Below are 22,119 nucleotides of genomic sequence, written 5' to 3' on the forward strand. Positions count from 1 at the left end.
GGCCGTGGACTCAGCTCCACTTACCCACCTGCTCCCCATAACCCTTAATTCTCTTATTGATTAAAAATCTATCCATCTGTGATTTGAATACATTCAATGAGCTAGCCTCAACTGCTTCCTTGGGCAGAGAATTCCACAGATTCATAACCCTCTGGGAGAAGAAATTTCCTCTCAACTCAGTTTTAAATTGGCTCCCCCGTATTTTGAGGCTGTGCCCCCTAGTTCTAGTCTCCCCGACCAGTGGAAACAACGTCTCTGCCTCTATCTTGTCTATCCCTTTCATTATTTTAAATGTTTCTATAAGATCACCCCTCATCCTTCTGAACTCCAACGAGTAAAGACCCAGTCTACTCAATCTATCATCATAAGGTAACCCCCACATCTCCGGAATCAGCCAAGTGAATCGTCTCTGTACCCCCTCCAAAGCTAGTATATCCTTCCTTAAGAAAGGTGACCAAAACTGCACGCAGTACTCCAGGTTACATATAAACCTATGAACAATGACGAAAAGGCAAAGAGCACCCAGCCCAACCAGTCCGCCCCACACAACTGCCACACCCCTTGCACCGAAACATTCTACGGTCCACCCCAACCGGAGCCATTTTCTTTTTAAAGAAAGAACTTGCATTTATATAGCACCTTTCACAATCTCAGGACAGCCTGAAGCGCTTTACACCCTTGAAGCACAGTCAGTTGTGATGTTGCAATATTTTATCCTTGTTTCGCGTGGACTATTCGAAGTATGGGTATCTGACCACCGATGCAGTAGGCAGCAAACGTTCTGACAAATGTTTTTACTTTCCTGCTTGAGCTGGTTCTGTGCCCTTCCCTGTAATGCATTCTGAGTCATTCCGTCCTTACGTGAAAACGTGCTTGGGGAAATAAATGTCCTGTTGTTGCTGACTCAGACACTAGCCAATCACTGAACTGCAAACAAAAAGTCTTGGCAGGAAGTAAAAGTGAAACCCTGCCTGACAGTAGTGAGAGAGATCGGAATCATCCTACTAACTGCGACCCACCCAAGGAGACGTCTGTTCAGGCCATGAACACAGCAAAGCAACTGCGTGCTGCTGCCCAGATGGTCTGTCAGCCTGCAGGTAAGACTGGTGTTGGTAGTGAGGGGGTAGTGAGGCGGCAGTGAGTGACACGGGGACGTAACAGTCTCACAAATAGCCACTCTTTCTGTTTCATTCCCTAAGTCTGCAATGTATGACTGGTTCTGATCAAAGTTTGCAGATTAAATAAGAATGGAGAAAGAAAATGCTGAAAACAAACCACAGGTCTGTCTATGTCTGAAAGGGGAAAAACGGGATACTGTTTGGGGAGAGATGGGATAATGTTTGGGAAAAGACGGGATAATGTTTGGGGAGACGGGATAATGTTTGGGGAGAGACTGGATAATGTTTGGGGAGAGACGGGATAATGTTGGGGAGAGATGGGATAATGATTGGGGAGAGACGGGATAATGTTTGGGGAAAGACGGGATAATGTTTGGGGAGAGACGGGATAATGTTTGGGAAAAGACGGGATAATGTTTGGGGAGAGACGGGATAATGTTTGGGAAAAGACGGGATAATGTTTGGGGAGACAGGATAATTTTTGGGGAGAGACGGGATAATGTTGGGGAGAGATGGGATAATGATTGGGGAGAGCAGGGATAATGTTTGGGGAGAGACAGGATAATGTTTGGGGAGAGACGGGATAATGTTTGGGGAGAGACGGGATAATGTTTCGGAAAAGACGGGATAATGTTTGGGGAGAGAGGATAATGTTTGGGGAGAGACAGGATAATGATTGGGGAAAGATGGGATAATGTTTGGGGAGAGACAGGATAATGTTGGGGAGAGATGGGATAATGATTGGGGAAAGACGGGATAATGTTTGGGAAGAGATGGGATAATGATTGGGGAGAGACGGGATAATGTTTGGGGAGAGACGGGATAATGTTTGGGGAGAGACGGGATAATGTTTGGGGAGAGACGGGATAATGTTCGGGGAGAGACGAGTTAATGTTCGGGGAGAGTCGGGATAATGTTTCCCACATTACAACAGTGACTACACTTCAAAAGTACTTCATTGGCTGTAAAATGCTTTGGAATGTCCGGCGGTCATGGAAGGAGCTAGATAGATGCACGACTTTCTTTTTCTTTTTAACCAGTTTTTAATCCAATTTGCCACTAATTCCATAACCGTGCAACTTCCCCAATTTCACCCTGTTCTGTATCTCTACAGCCTCCAGTCCATGCTGCTCCTCACCACACCCTAAATAAGGGGCTGCAAGTATACAGCTCCATGTTCTTACTCTGAAACCCTCGCAATAGTGGCAGTGTGTGAATATGGTCAGGGTTTATTTTTGTTGAGTTTTGCTTCTGCCTCTCACATAGGGGAAGCGTTTTCCTCAAGTTGGGCGACAGGGAGCCCCCGCCCCACAGCACTGGGCCCAGGTCCCTGATCGCTGTCCAGGGACTCAGGTTGGAAAGTGCTGGTGTACGACTGGGGTGGCTGCTGTTTGCAGAATCATACATCATCACCATAGGCAGTCCCTCGAAACGAGGATGACTTGCTTCCAAGCCAAAAAGGATGAGTTCACAGGTGTTTCAATGAGGGACCCAATATTCCAGGTCCCGAACTATATCCTGAAGGGTGGAAGATGCCTGTGCGTGGATTTTTTTAACGTGGGGTGGCCGTTGCACACCAGCCACCAAACGAGGCTTGACAGAGCTAGGTCTTGGTCCAGTGGCAAGGATTACCCAAGACGACTAGAGACCAGCTCTGCTGCACGGACCTAGTGCATGTACACATCGCAGTGTGGGCTGGCCCGTGCTGCCCCTGGGTCCTCGCCTCTTCTGGGCCCCGAACTTGCGCCTCTCCTGGTCCCCGATCACATCCCATTACAATCTCTCACAGAGAGAGATATATATATGTATATATATATATAGACACACACATACACACATTATATATATATATATATATTTATATATAGACACACATTTTATATATATATAATATATATGTATATATTATATATATATAGACGCACACATTATATATATATATTTATATATAGACACACACTATATATATATATATAATATATATATATAGACACACACATTATATATATATATATATTTATATATAGACACACATTATATATATATAATATATATATATAGACACACACATACACACATTATATATATATATATAGACACACATACACACATTATATATATATATATATTTATATATAGACACACACATACACACATTATATATATATATTTATATATAGACACACATTATATATATATATATTATATAGACTACACACATTATATATATATATTATATATATGTATATATTATATATATAGACACACACATTATATATGTATATAGACACACACATACACACATTATATATATATTTATATATAGATACACATTATATATATATTATATATATATAGACACACACATACACACATTATATATATATATATATATTTATATATAGACACACACATTTTATATATGACACACGGTTTCTATAGAGAGGGCAAATGCAAGGCAATGATACATGATAAAACTTCCCAGTCGTTAATTTGGCAAATCATACAACAGCAAAGGTCACAGCGTGTCGGCGTGGATGGGAGCAAGCGGTGACGACAGGCCACTGTCTGTCGGAATAATGCAGCAAAAGCTCTATCAAGTGGCAGCAGCAAGATTCACACCTGGTGACTTCCCAATCTTGCTCAGGCAATCTGAGGGAAGTTGAGAATATCGCTGCTTGGTAACTAGCCTCTTCACTCAGATGTAGATCCCAGCAGCCTCTTACAGATTGGGACTGGGCAGGACGTGACTGGGAGATGGAGGCCTTGAAGGAATGGATAAATAAATGGATTTCGTGAATCTATCTTTAGAGACCAGCAGTTCTGGGAGTCTCCGAGCCAAAGCTTCATGTGGACACATCACAGAACCCCTGTCGCTAAAAGCCTGGGCCAAGGCTCGGCTGGAAATGGTGAGTTTCGCATTCTTTGTCTGATCAGTGCGGTATTTACACACTTCTGCCCGATTTCCCGTCTCCTCTCCTCAGGCTGTCGACTTCTGCTGAGCAATGTTCCCTTTATTCAAAATATGCATGTTTTCTTCCCCATTAAAAAGCCGTCGATTCGGCTGCACAGAAGGTCCGGAGAGCAATATGGCTGTGCAGCTTAGAAGGATCATTGGTGCTTGGAGTTTCCAGCCACAATCCTGTACCTCATCCCAATGGCCAAGGACCAGACAAGCGGGCTGAGTCTCCACCTTGTTAATACCCCTTTTCTCGGTGTGAATGAGATGCGAACCGCAATCCTTGTGCGGCACTCCCACCAGGCCCACATCCCCAGCATCGAAGCACTGACCACACTTGATCAGCTCCGCTGGGCGGGCCACATTGTCCGCATGCCCGACGCGAGACTCCCAAAGCAAGCGCTCTACTCGGAACTCTTTCGCAGCAAACGAGCCAAAGGCGGGCAGAGGAGACGTTACGAGGACCACCCTCAAAGCCTCCCTGATAAAGTGCGACATCCCCAACGACATATGGGAGTCCCTGGGCCAAAGACCGCCCTAAGTAGAGGAAGTGCATCTGGGAGGGCGCTGAGCACCTTGGAGCCTTGTCGCCGAGAGCGTGCAGAAAGCAAGCGCAGGCAGCGGAAGGAGCGTGCGGCAAACCAGTCCCACCCACCCTTTCCCTCAACCACTGTCTGTCCCACCTGTGACAGGGACTGTGGCTCTCGTATTGGACTGTTCAGTCACCTTAGAACTAATTTTTAGAGTGGAAGCAAGTCTTCCTCAATTCCGTGGGACTACCTATGATGATGGTGATCCCCTGTCCTCCCAGGGTCTGCCTTACCGCGAGTTTGGAACACATCGGCCCCTGCCGTTTCAAACTGCCCGGGCACTCTCCCCTCGCCCACCTGACTCCCGTTCCCGGTTAAAATTCCCGCTCCTATCTCCCTCTATGATTCCCTCTCTCTATACTCCTTCCCTTCTCCGCTCCGGCAGTCACACTGATTCTGTCTCCTCAGGGCCTGCATTCCTTTCCGTGTCACAGCTGTCAGAAGGAGTGGGTCTGGCAGGAGGTCTGCAAACTGGCGCTCTTCACTGAAGAGGAGAGGGAGAATTATGAGAAAAAACTGGTCGAATTAACCAAAGATGACACAGCGGCTTACAAAAAGGTAATGGGAAACACCTTGCGAGAGATGGACAGAAAATGGCAGGGATTGGGTGGTGTAATTAGTTGAATTACACTGGAGTGGGCAGTTCGGAGAAGGTTCAATCGGTTGATTCCAGAGATGAGGGGGTTGACTTATGAGGAAAGGTTGAGTAGGTTGGGCCTCTCTACTCATTGGAATTCAGAAGAATGAGAGGTGATTTTATCGAAACGTATTAGATTATGAGGGGGCTTGACAAGGTGGATGCAGAGAGGATGTTTCCACTGATGGGGGAGACTAGAACTAGGGGGCATGATCTTAGAATAAGGGGCCGCCCATTTAAAACTGAGATCAGGAGACATTTCTTCTCTCAGAGGATTGTTGATCTGTGGAATTCGCTGCCTCAGAGAGCTGTGGAAGCTGGGACATTGAATAAATTTAAGACAGAAATAGACAGTTTCTTAAACGATAAGAGGATAAGGGGTTATGGGGAGCGGGCGGGGAAGTGGAGCTGAGTCCATGATCGGATCAACCATGATCTTATTAAATGGCGGAACAGGCTCAAGGGGCCGTATGGCCTGCTTCTGCTCCTATTTCTTATGTTCTTATGTAAACTCTCCCTGGCTGCTGACTGCAAAGATCCTTCTTCAAATAAGTTTGGACCCAGTGTTAACCTAGTTCCAATCAGGCACAGGCCCACAGCATCAACCTGTGCCAATTCAGCATCAAGCGGACAATCTCTATTGTGTTCCTAACACAGATGAGACTGCACACAGGGAGGTTAAAGTAACAGTGACCTCAGTCTTTATTAAGACACTCCAGAGTGAGGAACAGGCTTATATACAATGCTCCCAAGGGATGCTGGGATCCCTTGGGACTTCAGGGGATGCGCACCCTGGTGGCGGAACATGGGAGTGCATGCTTTACAGATACACAACATCACTCCCCCTGTCCCCCCAAAGTCAAAGTAAAAACTATTTACAAGGTGAGGCGGTCGGGAGCCTTTCTTTCCCTGGTGGACTGCCTCGGTACAAATGTCTGTTCTGGTGTGTTGGCTGTGCCCTCGCTGGGCTGGCGTGTTGTTGGCCCTGCAGGGCTGCTGGGTGAGCCTGGCCTTGCTGGGCTGTTGGGCTGTGATGGGTTCGATTTCTTGGTCTGGGGTGGTGTCGTTGATCCTTTGAGTGTGTGCTGTGGGCTCAAAAAAGGTGGTGTCTGCTGTGGGTTGTTCAGGGCAGTCTGTGAACCGCAGCCTCGTTTGGTCCAGGTGCCTTCTGCAAATTGTCCATTGTCTAGTTTGACTACAAACACCCTACTCCCTTCTTTAGCTATCACCGTGCCCGCGAGCCACTTGGGACCATGTCCATAGTTTAGCACATACACAGGGTCATTCAGATCAATTTCCCGTGACACAGTGGCGCGACCATCGTTTACATTTTGTTGCTGCCGCCTGCTCTCTACCTGATCATGCAGGTTGGGGTGAACCAGCGAGTCTGGTTTTAAGTGTCCTTTTCATGAGTAGCTCAGCCGGGGGCGCCCCTGTGAGCGAGTGGGATCTCGTGCGGTAGCTGAGCAGTACTCGGGACAGGCGGGTTTAGAGTGATCCAACTGTGACTCGTTTAAGGCTCTGTTTGATGGTTTGCACTGCCCGCTCTGCCTGCCCATTGGAGGCTGGTTTAAACGGGGCCGAGGTGACATGTTTGATCCCATTGCGGGTCATGAATTCTTTAAATTGGGCACTGGTGAAACATGACCCGTTGTCACTGACCAGTATGTCAGGCAGGCCGTGGGTGGCAAACTTGGCCCTCAGGCTTTCAATGGTGGTGGTGGCGGTGCTTCCCAACATTATTTCACATTCAATCCATTTAGAAAAAGCATCCACCACCACCAGGAACATTTTACCGAGAAACGGGCCTGCATAGTCGACGTGGATCCTCAACCATAGTCTAGAGGGCCAGGACCACAAACTTAGTGGTGCCTCTCTGGGCACATTGCTCAACTGAGCACACACACGGTTACCCCACAACATGCAGTCTGCCTGAATATACAGCTCGTCCTTTCGCCGCTGGAACGGCTTGATTAGCTCTTGCATTTCAACGGGGATGCTGGCCCAGCTCCCATGCAGTACACAGTTTTTTACTAGGGACAGCAGAGGATCTTGGCTGGTCCAAGTCCTAATCTGGCGGGCCGTGACAGGTGATTTATCATTTTCAAATGCTTCCATGACCATCAACAAGTCTGTGGGCTGCACCACCATCAACAAGTTTGCAGGCTGCGCCATTTCCACCCCCGTGGTGGGCAATGGTAGCTGACTGAGAGCATCCGCACAATTCTCGGTGCCTGGCCTGTGGCGGATGGTAAAGTTATACACTGACAGCGCGAGTGCCCACCTTTGTATGCGGGCTGAGGCATTAGTATTTATCCCCTTATTTTCAGCGAACAGGGGTATGAGGGGCTTGTGATCGGTTTCCAGCTCAAATTTGAGGGCAAACAGGTACTGATGCATTTTCTTTACCCCGAACACACATGCTAATGCCTCTTTCTCAATCATTCTGTAGGCTCTCTCGGCCTTAGACAAGCTCCTGGAGGCATAGGCGACAGGTTGCAACTTCCCCGCAACACTAGCTTGTTGTAATACACACCCGACTCTGTACGACGACGCATCACATGCTAGCACAAGTCTTTTACATGGGTTATACAATACAAGCAGCTTGTGGAGCATAAAATGTTTCTGGCTTTCTCAAAAGCAATGACTTGTTTTTTTTTCCCCATACCCAGTTCTCACCTTTACGCAATAACATATGTCGGGGCTTTAAGAGGGTGCTCGCAAACACATTTCCAGTTAATTTATGAACATTGCTAGCACTTGTGTGCTGAGAGATTTGTTTGGTGTTATCACTGGTGGACATAAACGCCTGTGCTATCGCAATGACCTTACTAGGGGTCGGTGTCTCTACAGTCAAAAGTTTTCGTAGGATGGTCTCGTGGCCAAAGCCCAATACAAAAAAGTCTCTGATCATTTGCTCCAAGTAGCCATCAAACTCACATTGTCCTGCAAGTCGCCTTAGCTCGGCGACGTAGCTCGCCACTTCCTGACCTTCAGATCGCTGGCACGTGTAGAACCGATACCTCGCCATCAGCACGCTCTCCCTTGGGGTAAGATGCTCCAGAACCAGTGTACACAGCTCCTCATACGACTTATCGGTGGGTTTCACCGGAGCCAGAAGATTCTTCATGAGGCTGTAGGTCGGTGCCCCGCAGACTGTGAGGAGGACCGCTCTCCTTTTTGCAGCTCGTTGGCTGCAAAGTACTGGTCTAGCCGTTCGACATAGGCTTCCCAGTCCTCTCCTTCCGATAACTTCACCAGGATGCCCACAGTTTGCTGCATCTTTGCGTTGGATTCGTATACTCGTCACCAGTTATTGTGTTCCTAACATAGGGAGGTTAAAGTAACAGTGACCTCAATCTTTATTAAGACACTCCAGAGTGAGGAACAGGCCTTAGGGGCTGGCTTATATACAGTGCTCCCAAGGGATGCTGGGATCCCTTGGGACTTCAGGGGATGCGCTCCCTGGTGGCGGAACATAGGAGTGCATGCTTTACAGATACACAACAATCTCAGCCACAGAGATTTCCAGCCTCAATCAGCCTGCTGGTTTTTCACAAAGCTTCCATTTTATTTTACATACTCGGATATCAATGCAGCTTGTAGACTCCTGCTTATCCAGCGAGTGTTTGATGGGACAGTGTAGAGGGAGCTTTACTCTGTATCTAACCCCGTGCTGTACCTGCTCTGGGAGTGTTTGATGGGGACAGTATAGAGGAAGCGTTACTCTGTATCTAACCCCGTGCTGTACCTGCCCTGGGAGTGTTTGATGGGACAGTGTAGAGGGAGCTTTACTCTGTATCTAACCCTGTGCTGTACCTGCCCTGGGAGTGTTTGATGGGACAGTGTAGAGGGAGCTTTACTCTGTATCTAACCCCGTGCTGTACGTGCCCTGGGAGTGTTTGATGGGACAGTGTAGAGGGAGCTTTACTCTGTATCTAACCCCCTGTACCTGCCCTGGGAGTGTTTGATGGGACAGTGTAGCAGGAGCTTTACTCTGTATCTAACCCCGTGCTGTACCTGCCCTGGGAGTGTGTGATGGGACAGTGTAGAGGGAGCTTTACTCTGTATCTAACCCCGTGCTGTACCTGCTCTGGGAGTGTTTGATGGGACAGTGTAGAGGGAGCTTTACTCTGTATCTAACCCCGTGCTGTACCTGCCCTGGGAGTGTTTGATGGGACAGTGTAGAGGGAGCGTTACTCTGTACCTGCCTGGGGAATGTGGGATGGGACAATGTAGAGGGAGCATTACTTGCCCTGGGGAGTGTGGGATGGGACAGTGTTGAGGGAGCATTACTTGCCCCGGGGAGTGTGTGATGGGCGCGTATATAAATGTCGCACAACAACGGGATCAGATTTGGCGTTGATGCCCTCTGTAGTCGAATAGCCTGTAACACTCAGTCAAGGTTGAGAATGGCCACCTGTAAAATGTAGCTGGTGGTGACTGGTGCCATGAATCAATGTCCCAGTCAGGCAGCCAACACCAGCAGCCGAGGGAACAGAAGGAAGGGTAGAATTTGTCATAGAAAAAGGGCCATTTGGCTCAATCCAACTGTGCCAACTCTGGGAGGCCTCAGCCTGTGGTCCCCTGCCCCTGTCATCTCTCCACAGCCGTTACAAAGATCTAATATTGACTGTTACCAGTCACGATGGATTCTGTCTCTGGTGGAGCATTCCAGGTCCTGTTAAAAGCTCTCGGAATTCTCGCTGAGAATTGGTCGTCATGGCTTCTTACTCACTGCATCTGTGAATAACACGACAGAGGCGAGAACAGGTGAAATCATGGCAGCCCTGAATAAAAATCAACAGAGGCCTTTGATCCGAAGATAAGACCTGACGCTGCAGTAGGTTAAACCTCCTCCCCCTGACTGAGCAAATCTCTGACCCTCCCAAGCCAACACCCCCCCCCCCCACCCGATGCTCCCCAACCCAACACCCCCCCCCACCCGACGCTCCCCAACCCAACACCCCCCCCACCCGACGCTCCCCAACCCAACACCCCCCCCCACCCGACGCTCCCCAACCCAACACCCCCCCCACCCGACGCTCCCCAACCCAACACCCCCCCCCACCCGACGCTCCCCAACCCAACACCCCCCCCCCACCCGACGCTCCCCAACCCAACACCCCCCCCACCCGACGCTCCCTAACCCAACACCCCCCCCCCACCCGACCCTCCCAAACCAACACCCCCCCCACCCGACGCTCCCCAACCCAACACCCCCCCCCACCCGACACTCCCCAACCCAACACCCCCCCCCCACCCGATGCTCCCCAACCCAACACCCCCCCCACCCGACGCTCCCCAACCCAACACCCCCCCAATCCTCCCCACCGTCACGGCAATCTTTCTCATTCACTTCCCAATTACCCAAACTACGGACAACGTGAAATACCACCTTTTAACATGCTCCTCCACTCAAATGGGCATCATCACTAGTTTGGGAAGGAGAATGGAAGTCTTGCATCACACTTAACGGAGTGCTTTTGAACTGCAGACACAGCCGGTATTGTTAGCACATACACCAGCTAAATCTCACAAACAGCAAATGGGATGACTGGCCACAGGACATGTTTTTGGCTGAGCGAGGAGAGTTAGTCGGTGTCAGCAGCGGCTAATCACTCACAGCCTGGGCTGGGCTAGCAAATCACAACGCTCTGATTGAACAGTGACAGCCCCTCCAGGCGAATGAAGGACCACACGGAGCAGCAAGAGAAAGCTGTTGTGAAACACTGCCAGACAGCACCTCCACCTGCATCGACTCATGGAATTGAAGACAAATTATTGTCCTGGTTGGGAAATGGGCTGAGTGGCAAGAGACGGAGAGTGAGAATAAAGGGCAGGTACTCTAATTGGCAGGATGTGACCAATGGTGTCCCACAGGGATCTGTGTTGGGGAAGAATGCTTGTGAGGCCTCCAGCTACCACCCGATCTCCTTACTTTGCACTTGTTAGAAAGTGCTGGAGAGGCTACTACTCCTCAGAACAGCCCCCGTCATCGGTCCAACCCTCCCTAAGGAGCAAGCGGGCTTCCGGAGCGGCCGTAACTGCTGCAACCAAGTGGTAGCTGTAACAACGCACATCGAAGCAGGCTTCCAGCACCAGCTCAAGTCCGCCCGCAGCACTCATGGACTGCCAGTGGCGTATGACACAGTATGGAAGCTCTCCACCATTTTACCCTGCAGAACAACGACCCATCGTCTGAACTCCATGCTTAGCAACCCACGCTTCAGTGTGTACACTGGCACCCACAACACGAATCTGTCCATCACCAAGGAGACCTTGACCAGTGATTTACAGAGGACAGAGGTCTACTTCCACCGATGGCGATTCCGGCCAAACCCGCAAAAGACCGGCACCTCAACATTCCACCTCAACACCCATCAAGCAAACCACCGAGCTTTGAAAGTCTCCTTTTGCGGCACAGAGGTAAACCATGCCAAAAAAACCCTCCTGTTTAGGAGTCACGCTCGATCGCACCCGGTCATATCGACAACATCTCCAGAACCTTGGGAAGAAGTTAAAGAGTAGGGTCAACGCGATCCAGAAACTCGCCGGATCCACATGGGGAGCAGACGCTCAAACCCTCCGTACAGCAGCGCTCGCCCTGGTGTACTCTACAGCGGAGTACTGCTCTCCGGCATGGCTATCCAGTCCGCAGGTCAAATCGGTTGATGTCCAGCTGAGTTCTACTATGAGAATTATCACCGGTACGCTTTAATCAACGCTAACACCTTGGCTGCCCGTGCTTGCAAACATCGCACCACCACACCTGCAGCGCGATATGCAGTCGCCAGAGAATACAACCGCTACACCAGCCAAGAGATGCCAATCCGGGCCGACTTGAACAACCTATCACCAGCCCGGCTCAAATCTAGGCGGCCATTTTGGATCGTCGCCGAAGCCCTTCAGCGATCTCTCCTCAGCCTCGATGACCGATGGCAAAATGCTTTGAAGAACTGCGACATACGGAATGGATTCCTTATAGAGGACCCCACAGTACAACCTGAAGGATCAAACCTTCCTCGCAAACAGTGGACAACCATCGACCGCCTCAGATTGGTTTTGGTCGATGCTGCCACCTTCTCCATAGGTAGAAGATTAAAGCATCTCCCATCATGCGACTGTGGAGCTCCTAATCAGACCCTGGAGCACATCATCGAGCACTGCCCTCAGAGGGAATTCACAGGCAGCCTACAAGATATCCACGCTGTTACACCGGAAGCTTTGGCCTGAATATCCGACTTAGATATTGGCGTTTGAGTTGCTTTGCTACCACCATACAGAAGAAGAAGAAGTGGCCTCAACTATTCACCGTATTTATTAACGACTTAGATAATGGGATAGAGAGCCACATATCCAAGTTTGCAGATCACACAAAGAAAGCATAGAATTACAAAGAGATATCAATAGATTAAGTGTAGCAAATCGATTTCAATGTAGGCAAGTGTGAAGTCATCCACTTTGGACCTAAAAAGGATAGAACAGAGTACTTTCTAATTGGTGAAAAGCTCGAAACAGTGGAGGTGCAAAGTGACTTGGGTGTCCATGTACATAGACCATTAAAATGTCATAGGCAGGCACAGAAAATAATCAACAAGGTTCATGGAATGCTGGACTTTATAGCTAGAGGACTGGAATACAAGGTAGTGGAGGTTATGCTACAGCTATACAAAGCCCTGGTTAGACCACACCTGGAGTTCTGTGAGCAGTAGGAAGGATATATTGGCCTGGGAGCGAGTGTAGTGTAGATTTACCAGAATGATACCTGGATTCCAAGGGTTAAGTTACGAGGAGAGATTACACAAACTAGGGCTGTACTCCCTGAAATTGAGAAGGTTAACGGGTGATTTGATCAAAGTATTCAAGATATTACGGGGAACTGACCGGGAAGATAGAGAGACTTATTTCTGGTAGTTGGGGAGTCTAGCGGATAGAGCCAGACCTTTCAGGAATGCTGTTAGGAAACACTTCTACAGGCAGAAGGGTAATCGAAGTTTGGAACTCACTTCTGGCAAACTGCAGTTGATGCTCGATCAATTGTTAATTTTAAATCTGAGATTGATAGATTTTTGTTAGCCACCGGTATTGAAGGATACGGGGCAAAGGCGGGCAGATGGAGTGAGGTCGCAGATCAGCCGTGATCTCATTGAATTGTGGAGCAGGCTCGAGGGGATAAATGGCCTCCTCCTGTGACTGCACTGAAACGACTTAAAGCTGTGGCACATATTCAGACTTTTGAACAAGTTAAAGGTGAAAATAAATTCTGTGAATAAAGAGCAGTGATCTTAGCATCTGAAAGAGAAAAGTCAAATGAATCTTTCACTTGGGATCCTTTGCTAACTTCACCTGTCTCCCCTGGCTCATATGCTGATGGACCTGTTGTGTATTTCATAGAATGGTTAGAGCACAGAAGGATGCCATTCGGCCCATCGAACCCGTTTAGCATACAAGATGTTTTTTTTGCCTTTTATTGTCTCAGAAAAGTGACAGGTGGTCAACTGGTGTCTGCAATGTGATCACATCACTGACATGGCTCTGCAAATCATTGCTGACATTAAGTTTTGTTTCAGATAACAGCGAACCTTTTATCTACCATTTTCTCCCTCCACTCTCCTCCACCTTCCCCCCCACCCCCCCACCCGCCCCCTCTCCCCATGAAGGAGTTGACACACTTTTGGGAGGTACAGTTCCAGGGGTTCACCGTGCCCTCGAGTACCACATCCAAGTGGCCATCCTTCATGTTACAATGAACGTTAGCAGGCTCTTCAACCAAAGGGGCATCACAGCTGAAGTAGCAGAGTTCGCAGTCCTTCTGTCACTTGAGCTGCGCCCGCAACTTGAGTCTGGACAAGTTGCGCAAGTGGAGTCGGGGGGGGGGGGGGGGGGAACGGTGGAGAAGGGGTTATATAAATGATTGTTACACAAGTTAATTCTCTCTTTCTCTCTCTCATGTCTATTAGTGTCCTGTCTGCAATTTCCTTGTGCAGAGAGTGAATCTGGAGAGCCTGTCTGTGGAGTGTCAGTTCTGTTCCAAGGCAAGAGGGAAGCTCTATCGGTTCTGCTGGGACTGTATGAGGGAGTGGAAAAGCCCAGCCTCACACAACACTGACTGCGGCAATGAGTCCTGCTCCACCACGGCAATGCTGCAGTCCTGCCCGCTCATTGAGGCCCCCGATATTGAGGTACACCAGTGCCCCACAGTTCGAGCTTGTCCCAACTGCGAGACCCTGGTGTCTCATTGTCAGGAGGGCTGTCCACAGGTAGAATGCCCCAACTGCTTTTATCATTTCTGTTATCGTTGCTTGGGTATTGAAGGATGTAACTTTGCAGAAATTGTGGAGCTGAGTGATGACGATGACACAAATTACGAGGATTGCGATGATGATGATGAGAATTTCTCTGAATGTATTAATGCTGCAAGACAGAAAATTACTGGCAAAAAGAACTACAAAATAAATCCTACCTACAAGGGGGATGAGAATGTGACAGACCATGATGGCGAAGGCAACAACGAACAGGGATTCATCTGGCGTTGACTGGCAGAGCAGCCTTGATACAGGGAGTGAACGGCTCCATCTCCTCCTCCCAGTGAGGGTCAAGGCACCATGGAAGAAGCTTCAACGTGACCTCGGATCAAACACTCCTCACTGCAAACATCAGTCGCCTGCAATAGTGACAGATAATAAAAAATTAAAACTTGCATTTATCACGACTCTCAAACATCTTTAAAGTGGCTCATACACCATGAATGATTTTTCAAGTGCATCAATTGTAGTTATAGAAACATAGAAACATAGAAAATAGGTTCAGGAGTAGGCCATTTGGCCCTTCGAGCCTGCACCACCATTCAATATGATCATGGTTGATCATGCAACCTCAGTACCCCTTCCCTGCTTTCTCTCCATACCCCTTGATCCCTTTAGCCGTAAGGGCCACATCTAACTCCCTCTTGAATATATCTAACGAACTGGCACCAACAACTCTCTGTGGTAGAGAATTCCACAGGTTAACAACTCTCTGAGTGAAGACGTTTCTCCTCATCTCAGTCCTAAATGGCTTACCTCTTATCCTTAGACTGTGACCCCTGGTTCTGGATTTCCCCAACATCGGGAACATTCTTCCTGCATCTAACCTGTCCAGTCCCGTCAGAATTTTATATGTTTCGATGAGATCTCCTCTCATTCTTCTAAATTCCAGTGAATACAGGCCCAGTCGATCCAGTCTCTCCTCATATGTCAGTCCTGCCATTCCGGGAATCAGACTGGTGATGCAGGAAAGAGTCATTTTACTTGTTCCACTGGCAACGATTACATCAGAATCTCTACACTTCCAATTGCCCAAAACCCTCCGAGATCTCTGCGCTCCTGTGAAGCATCTTAGGATGTTTTGCTGCACTAAAGGCGCTAAATGCAAGTTGTTGGGCATTGTCACTCTGTCATGCAATTATAATAGACCGAGGCAAATTTTAAACCGGGGCTAACATATCTTTAGGACAATTCCCTTTTAAAATTGGAACTGTGATCATCATCGGCAGTCCCTCGAAGCGAGGATGACTTGCTTCCACACCAAAACGGGATGAGTTCACAGGTGTTTCAATGAAGGACCTAATATTCCGGATCCCGAACTACATCCTGATGCCTGTGCGTGGATTTTTTTAACGTGGGGTGGCCGTTGCACACCAGCCACCACACGGGGCTTGACAGAGCTAGGTCTTGGTCCAGTGGCAAGGGTTAACCAGGACGACTGGAGACCAACTCTGCTGCACGGACCTAGTGCGCGCACATATCACAGTGTGGGCTGGCCCATGCTACCCCAGGGCCCTCGCCTCTCCTGGGCCATGGTCACTTCCCTCTACAAACTCTTGCCGGTCCTTCGCCCCCTCCTGCGGTACCTGCCCGCACTGCAGTCAGCGACCTGGCTTCGTAACCGTCGCCCTCCCGCAACAGCACACGCTGCTCCCTGCCGTGGTATGCTGCCGCACGCTGCTTCCTCCAATGGCCCCGGCCTGCTGGTGGTCTTGCAGGCCGGGACCGGGTCGATTTCTGGGCTGGGCCACCGCACGCTGCTCCCACCAATATAAATATTAAACGGGTCGCAAGAGGAGGGACGGAGCCGATTAGGGACCAAAATAGAGACCCACGCATAGAGGTAGAAGGCATGGTTGATGTACTAAACGAGTACTATGCATTAGTCTGTCCCAAGGAAGAAGAGGCTGCCAAAGTCAATTGGGACTATGAGAAAGTGGAAAGCCCAACCTCACACAGAACTGATTGCGGCAATGAAACCTGCTCCATCACGACAATGCTACAGTCCTGCCCACTTATTGAGGCCCCCGATATTGAGGTACACCAGTACCCCATAGTTCGGCTTTTAGATTTTAGAATTCAGCAAAGGAGGACCAAGAAATTGATGAGGAAAGAGAAACAGAAATTAGCAAGAGACATTAAAAACAGATTTTAACGTTTCTATAGTTATGTAAATCGGAAGAGATTAGTGAAAATAAAACGTGGGCCTATTAGAGGCAGAGACAGGAGAAATTATAATGGGCAATAAGTAAATGGCAGAGACATTAAATAAATATTCGCGGTAAAAAAGCATTCTGGAAATAATGGGGAACCAAGGGTCTCGAGAGAATGAGGAACTTAAAGAAATCAGTACAAGTAAAGATATAGTACTGGAGAAATGAATGGGACTAAGTGGTGCTAAATCCCCTAGACCTGATGACCTGCATCCTAGGGTTTTAAAAGAGGGAGCTGCAGAGATAGTGTACGCACTTAATCTTCCAAAATTTCCTAGATTCTGGAACAGTCCCCAAGAATTGGAAGATAGCAAACATAACCGCGCTGTTTCAGAAAGGAGGAAGAAAAAACATGGGGAACTATAGGCCAGTTACCCTGACATCAATAGTAGGTAAAATGCTAGGATCTATTATTAGGGACGTGGTAACAGGGCACTTGGAAAATCATATTCGTACGAAAGGATATACTTGCTTTGGAGGCAGTTCAGAGAAAGTTCACTAGGTTGATTCCAGAGATGAGGGGGTTGACTTATGAGGAAAGGTTGAGTAGGTTGGGCCTCTACTCATTCGAATTCAGAAGAATGAGAGCCGATCTTATCGAAACGTATTAGATTATGAGGGGGCTTGACAAGGTGGATGCAGAGAGGCTGTTTCCACTGACGGGGGAGACTAGAACTAGAGGGCACGATCTTAGAATAAGGGGCCGCCCATTTAAAACTGAGACGAAGAGAAATTTCTTCTCTCTGAGGGTTGTAAATCTGTGGAATTCACTGCCTCAGAGAGCTGTGGAAACTGGGACATTAAATACATTTAAGACAGATAGTTTCTTAACCGATAAGGGAATAAGGGGTTATGGGGAGCGGGCAGGGAAGTGGACCTGAGTCCATGATCGGATCAGCCAAGATCATATAAAATGGCGGAGCAGGCTCGAGGGGTCGTATGGCCTACTCCTGCTCCTATTTCTTATGTTCTTATAATATGATTAGGCAGAGTCAACATGGTTTTATGAAAGGGAAATCGTGTTTGACAAATCTGTTAGTTTTTTGAAGATATAACTAGTAGGATGGATAAGGGGGAACCAGTGGATGTAGTGTATCTAGATTTTCAAAAAGCATTCGATGCACATGAGGAAACGTTACAGGGACACATAGAAACATAGAAAATAGGTGCAGGAGTAGGCCATTCGGCCCTTCGAGCCTGCACCACCATTCAATAAGATCATGGCAGTTCATTCCCTCAGTACCCCTTTCCTGCTTTCTCTCCATACCCCTTGATCCCCTTAGCCGGAAGGGCCATATGTAACTCCCTCCTGAATATATCCAATGAACTTGCATCAACAACTCTCTGCGGCAGGGAATTCCACAGGTTAACAATTCTCTGAGTGAAGAAGTTTCTCCTCATCTCAGTCCTAAATGGCCTACCCCTTATCCTAAGACTGTGTCCCCTGGTTCTGGACTTCCCCAACATCAGGAACACTCTACCCACATCTAACCTGTCCCGACCCGTCAGAATCTTACATGTTTCTATGAGATCCCCTCTCATCCTTCTAAATTCCAATGTATAAAGGCCCAGTTGATCCAGTCTCTCCTCATATGTCAGTCCAGCCATCCCGGGAATCAGTCTCAAAGCCTCCCTGATAAAGTGCAGCATCCCCACCGACACCTGGTAGTCCCTGGCTAAAGACCGCCCTAAGTGGAGGAAGTGCATCTGGGAGGGCGCTGAGCACCTCGAGTCTCATCGTCGAGAGCATGCAGAAATCAAACGCAGGCAGCGGAAAGAGCGTGCGGCAAACCAATCCCACTCACCCTTTCCTTCAACGACTATCTGTCTCACCTGTGACAAGGACTGTGGCTTTCGTATTGCACTGTTCAGCCAGCTAAGGACTCATTTTAAGAGTGGCAGCAAGTCTTCCTCGATTCCGAGGGACTGCCTATGATGATGATGATGAGGTTATTACACAAAATTAGGACTCATGGGATTGGGGGTAATATATTAACATGGACTGAGGATTGTTAATGGATAGAAAACAGCGTAAGAATAAACAGGACTTTTTCCGGTTGGAAGGCTATAGATCGCGGGGTACCGCAAGGATCAGTGTTTGGGCCTCAGCTATTCACAATCTACATTAATGAGGGGACCGAGTGTAATGTAACCAAATTTGATGATGATAACAAAGCTAGGTGGGAAAGTAAGCTGTGAGGAGGATGCAAAGAGGCTTCAAAGAGATATAGACAGTGTCATGTACTCACCTGTGAGTATGCTCACAGGTTGGTAGAGCTGTTGAGTTGGGAGTGGCTTAGTCAGTCACATGATGTTCACAAGACTCATAGAACCATAGAACGGTTACAGCACAGAAGGAGGCCATTCGGCCCGTCGAGCCCGTGCCAACTCTGCAAGAGCACTTCAGTGAGTCCCACTCCCCCCCGCCCTTTCCCCGTAGCCCTGCAAATCTTTCCCCTTCAGATACTTATCCAACTCCCTTTTGAAAGCCATGATTGAGTCTGCCTCCACCACCCTCTCAGGCAGCGCATTCCAGATCCTAACCACTCGCTGCGTAAAGAAGTTTTTTCTTACATCATCTTTGGTTCTTCTGCCAATCACCTTAAATCTGTGTCCTCTGGTTCTTGACCCTTCCACCAATGAGAACAGTAAAATAGTAAAACTCAATAAAACCCCGGCCAGTTGGGTTCAGGGGATCCACGATGGGGCAGGTGATTGTGAGTCTGGTGGATGAACTGGTAATGTGCAGTGTGATTGTTAAACCTTTTGCTAATAAACCAACTAGTTCTTAATAGCAATGTGTTGCTATGAATTCTTAAGCAAAGAACCCATGAAGCAAATACATTCCAGACGAGTTAAGTGAGTGGGCAAAACATGGCAGATTGAGTATAAGGAGAAGTGGAGAAACACAAAATTATTCACTTTTCGTAAAAAAAAAATAGAAAAGCAGAATATTTTTAAATGACGAGATGTTGGGAAATCTTGGTATTCAGAGGGACTGGTGTGTCCGTGTACACAAATCACTGAAAGCTAACATGCAGGTACAGCAACCAATTGGAAAGTGAATGGTATGTTGTCCTTTATGACAAAGGGATTTGAATACAAGAGTAAAGAAGTCCGACTGCAATTATATAGGGTCTTGGTGAGACCGCACCTGAAGTACTGTGTACAGTTTTGGTTTCCAGGATATACTTGCCTAAGTGGCAGTGCAACGATGGTTCACCAGACTGATTTCTGGGACGTGAGGGGTGGGGGAAATTGTCCTATGAGGAAAGATTCAGTAAGCTAGGCTTACATGCCCTTGAATTTAGAAGAATGAGAGGTGATCTCAATGAAACATACAAGATTCTGAGGGGAAATGACAGGGTAGATGGTGAGAGGCAGTTTCCCCCTGGCTGGGGAGTCTTGAATAAAGAGTCAGACTAAATACTGCAAGCTCAAAGTAAGATGTGACCGTAGTTCTTTATTACAGATCTCAGAGTGCCTCTCCAGCCTGTGAGGCCTCCTTATATACAGGTGCTCCCAAGGGATTGTGGGATCCCTTGGGACTCCAGCGGATGAGCCCTCTGGTGGTTAGACATGGTATTTACAGGTTTACATACATAACAAAACTCGCCCCCCTGTCCCAAAGTCAATAGTGTAACATTTACAATGGGAGTCGATCTGGGGCCTTCCTTTCCCTGGTTGATCGTCTCGGTGCAAATGATGGTGTTGGTGAGTTATTTGTTGGGCCTTCGCTGGGTTGCTGCGCAGCTGGCCTTGCTGGGGGTGGTGAGTCTTGCTGGGCTGCTGTGGGTGATGGGTTCTGCTTCGTGGTCAACCGCTGGGTTGATTGCCACTTGTGTGTGTGTTGGAGGGTCGAAAAAGGTAGAGTCTATTGTGGGTTGTTCTGGATAGTCCGTAAATCTGAGTTTGGTTTGGTCCAAATGTTTCCTGCAGGTGAGTCCATTTGCGAGTTTGACCACAAACATCCTACTCCCCTCTTTGGCCAAAACAGTGCCAGCAAGCCACTTGGGACCTTGTCCATAGTCCCACAAACAGAAATACAGGATCATTTATTTCAATTTCGCATGACACATGTGCGCGATCATGATATGTATTCTGTTGAAGCCGCCTGCTCTCTACCTGTTCGTGTAGATCAGGGTGGACTAACGAGAGCCTTGTCTTAAGTGCCCTTTTCATGAGCAGTTCAGCGGGAGGAACCCCAGTGAGCGAGTGGGGTCTTGTCCGGTAACTAAGCAGGACTCGGGATGAGCGAGTCTGCAGTGAGCCTTCAGTTACCCTTTTCAAGCTCTGCTTGATTGTTTGAACTGCTCGTTCTGCCTGACTATTGGACGCTGGTTTAAACAGGGCAGACGTGACATGTTTGATCCCATTGCGGGTCATGAACTCCTTGAATTCGGCACGAGTAAAGCACGGCCCATTGTCACTTAAGGACATCAGGCAGGCCGTGCGTGGCAAACATGGCTCGTAGGCTTTCAATGGTGGCAGCGGATGTGCTTGCCAACATTATCACACATTCAATCCATTTGGAGTACGCATCTACAACCACTAAAAACATTTTTCCCAAGAATGGGCTTGCATAGTCGACATGGACCCGAGATCACAGTTTGGAGGGCCAGGACCATAAACTTAGTGGCGCCTCCCTGGGTGCATTGCTGATCTGGGAGCATGTATTACATTTGTGCATGCAGGACTCTAAATCTGCATCGATACCGGGCCATCACACGTGGGATCTGGCTATCGCTTTCATCATTACGATGCCTGGGTGGGTGCTGTGGAGATCACTAATGAAGGTGTCCCTGCCCTTTTTTGGCACAACTACCCGATTACCCCATAGGAGGCAGTCTGCCTGTATAGACATTTCATCTTTGCGCCGCTGGTACGGCTTTATTTCTTCCTGTATCTCTAACGGGACACTAGACCAACTCCCGTGGAGCACACGGTTTTTTACTAAGGACAGTAAGGGGTCCTGGCTCGTCCAGGTTCTAATCTGTTGGGCGGTGACAGGTGATTGCTCACTCTCGAATGCTTCCATTACCATAATTAAATCTGCAGGCTGTGCCATCTCCACCCCGGCGGTGGGCAATGGCAGCCTACTGAGAGCATCAGCACAGTTTTCTGTGCCTGGCCGGTGGCGGATGGCGTAGTTGCATGCGGACAACGTGAGCGCCCATCGCCTTTTGGCTAAGATCATGCGTAACTGACCTGACAGGGGAGTAGCCACCATGACCTCCGGGTGGTTCTCCCTGGATCAGGAAGGTATATGCTTGCTTTTTTGGAAACAGGAGGTG

General features: G+C 48.4%; 1 protein-coding gene across 1 annotated transcript; it reads left to right on the forward strand.

The window, feature by feature from the left end:
- The first annotated feature begins 966 nt into the window (after positions 1–966).
- On the forward strand, positions 967–15,027 carry LOC139233008 (uncharacterized). Its single transcript, XM_070863516.1, has 4 exons — positions 967–1,097; positions 3,930–4,027; positions 5,076–5,225; positions 14,268–15,027. The coding sequence occupies exons 1-4, from the start codon at positions 1,043–1,045 to the stop codon at positions 14,841–14,843; spliced, it is 879 nt and encodes a 292-aa protein (XP_070719617.1). The 5' UTR covers positions 967–1,042; the 3' UTR covers positions 14,844–15,027.
- Positions 15,028–22,119: the final 7,092 nt, after the last annotated feature.

Source organism: Pristiophorus japonicus, chromosome 20 (genome assembly GCF_044704955.1).
Source record: "Pristiophorus japonicus isolate sPriJap1 chromosome 20, sPriJap1.hap1, whole genome shotgun sequence".
NCBI classification, from domain to species: Eukaryota; Metazoa; Chordata; class Chondrichthyes; family Pristiophoridae; genus Pristiophorus; species Pristiophorus japonicus.

Bases quoted from the DNA above. Each gene is read 5' to 3' on its own strand.
- LOC139233008 (XM_070863516.1), top strand. From the start codon at position 1,043: ATGAACACAGCAAAGCAACTGCGTGCTGCTGCCCAGATGGTCTGTCAG. The intron at 1,098-3,929 runs GTAAGACTGGTG...ATCTATCTTTAG, and splicing joins GATGGTCTGTCAGCCTGCAG to AGACCAGCAGTTCTGGGAGT. The intron at 4,028-5,075 runs GTGAGTTTCGCA...CTGTCTCCTCAG, and splicing joins CCAAGGCTCGGCTGGAAATG to GGCCTGCATTCCTTTCCGTG.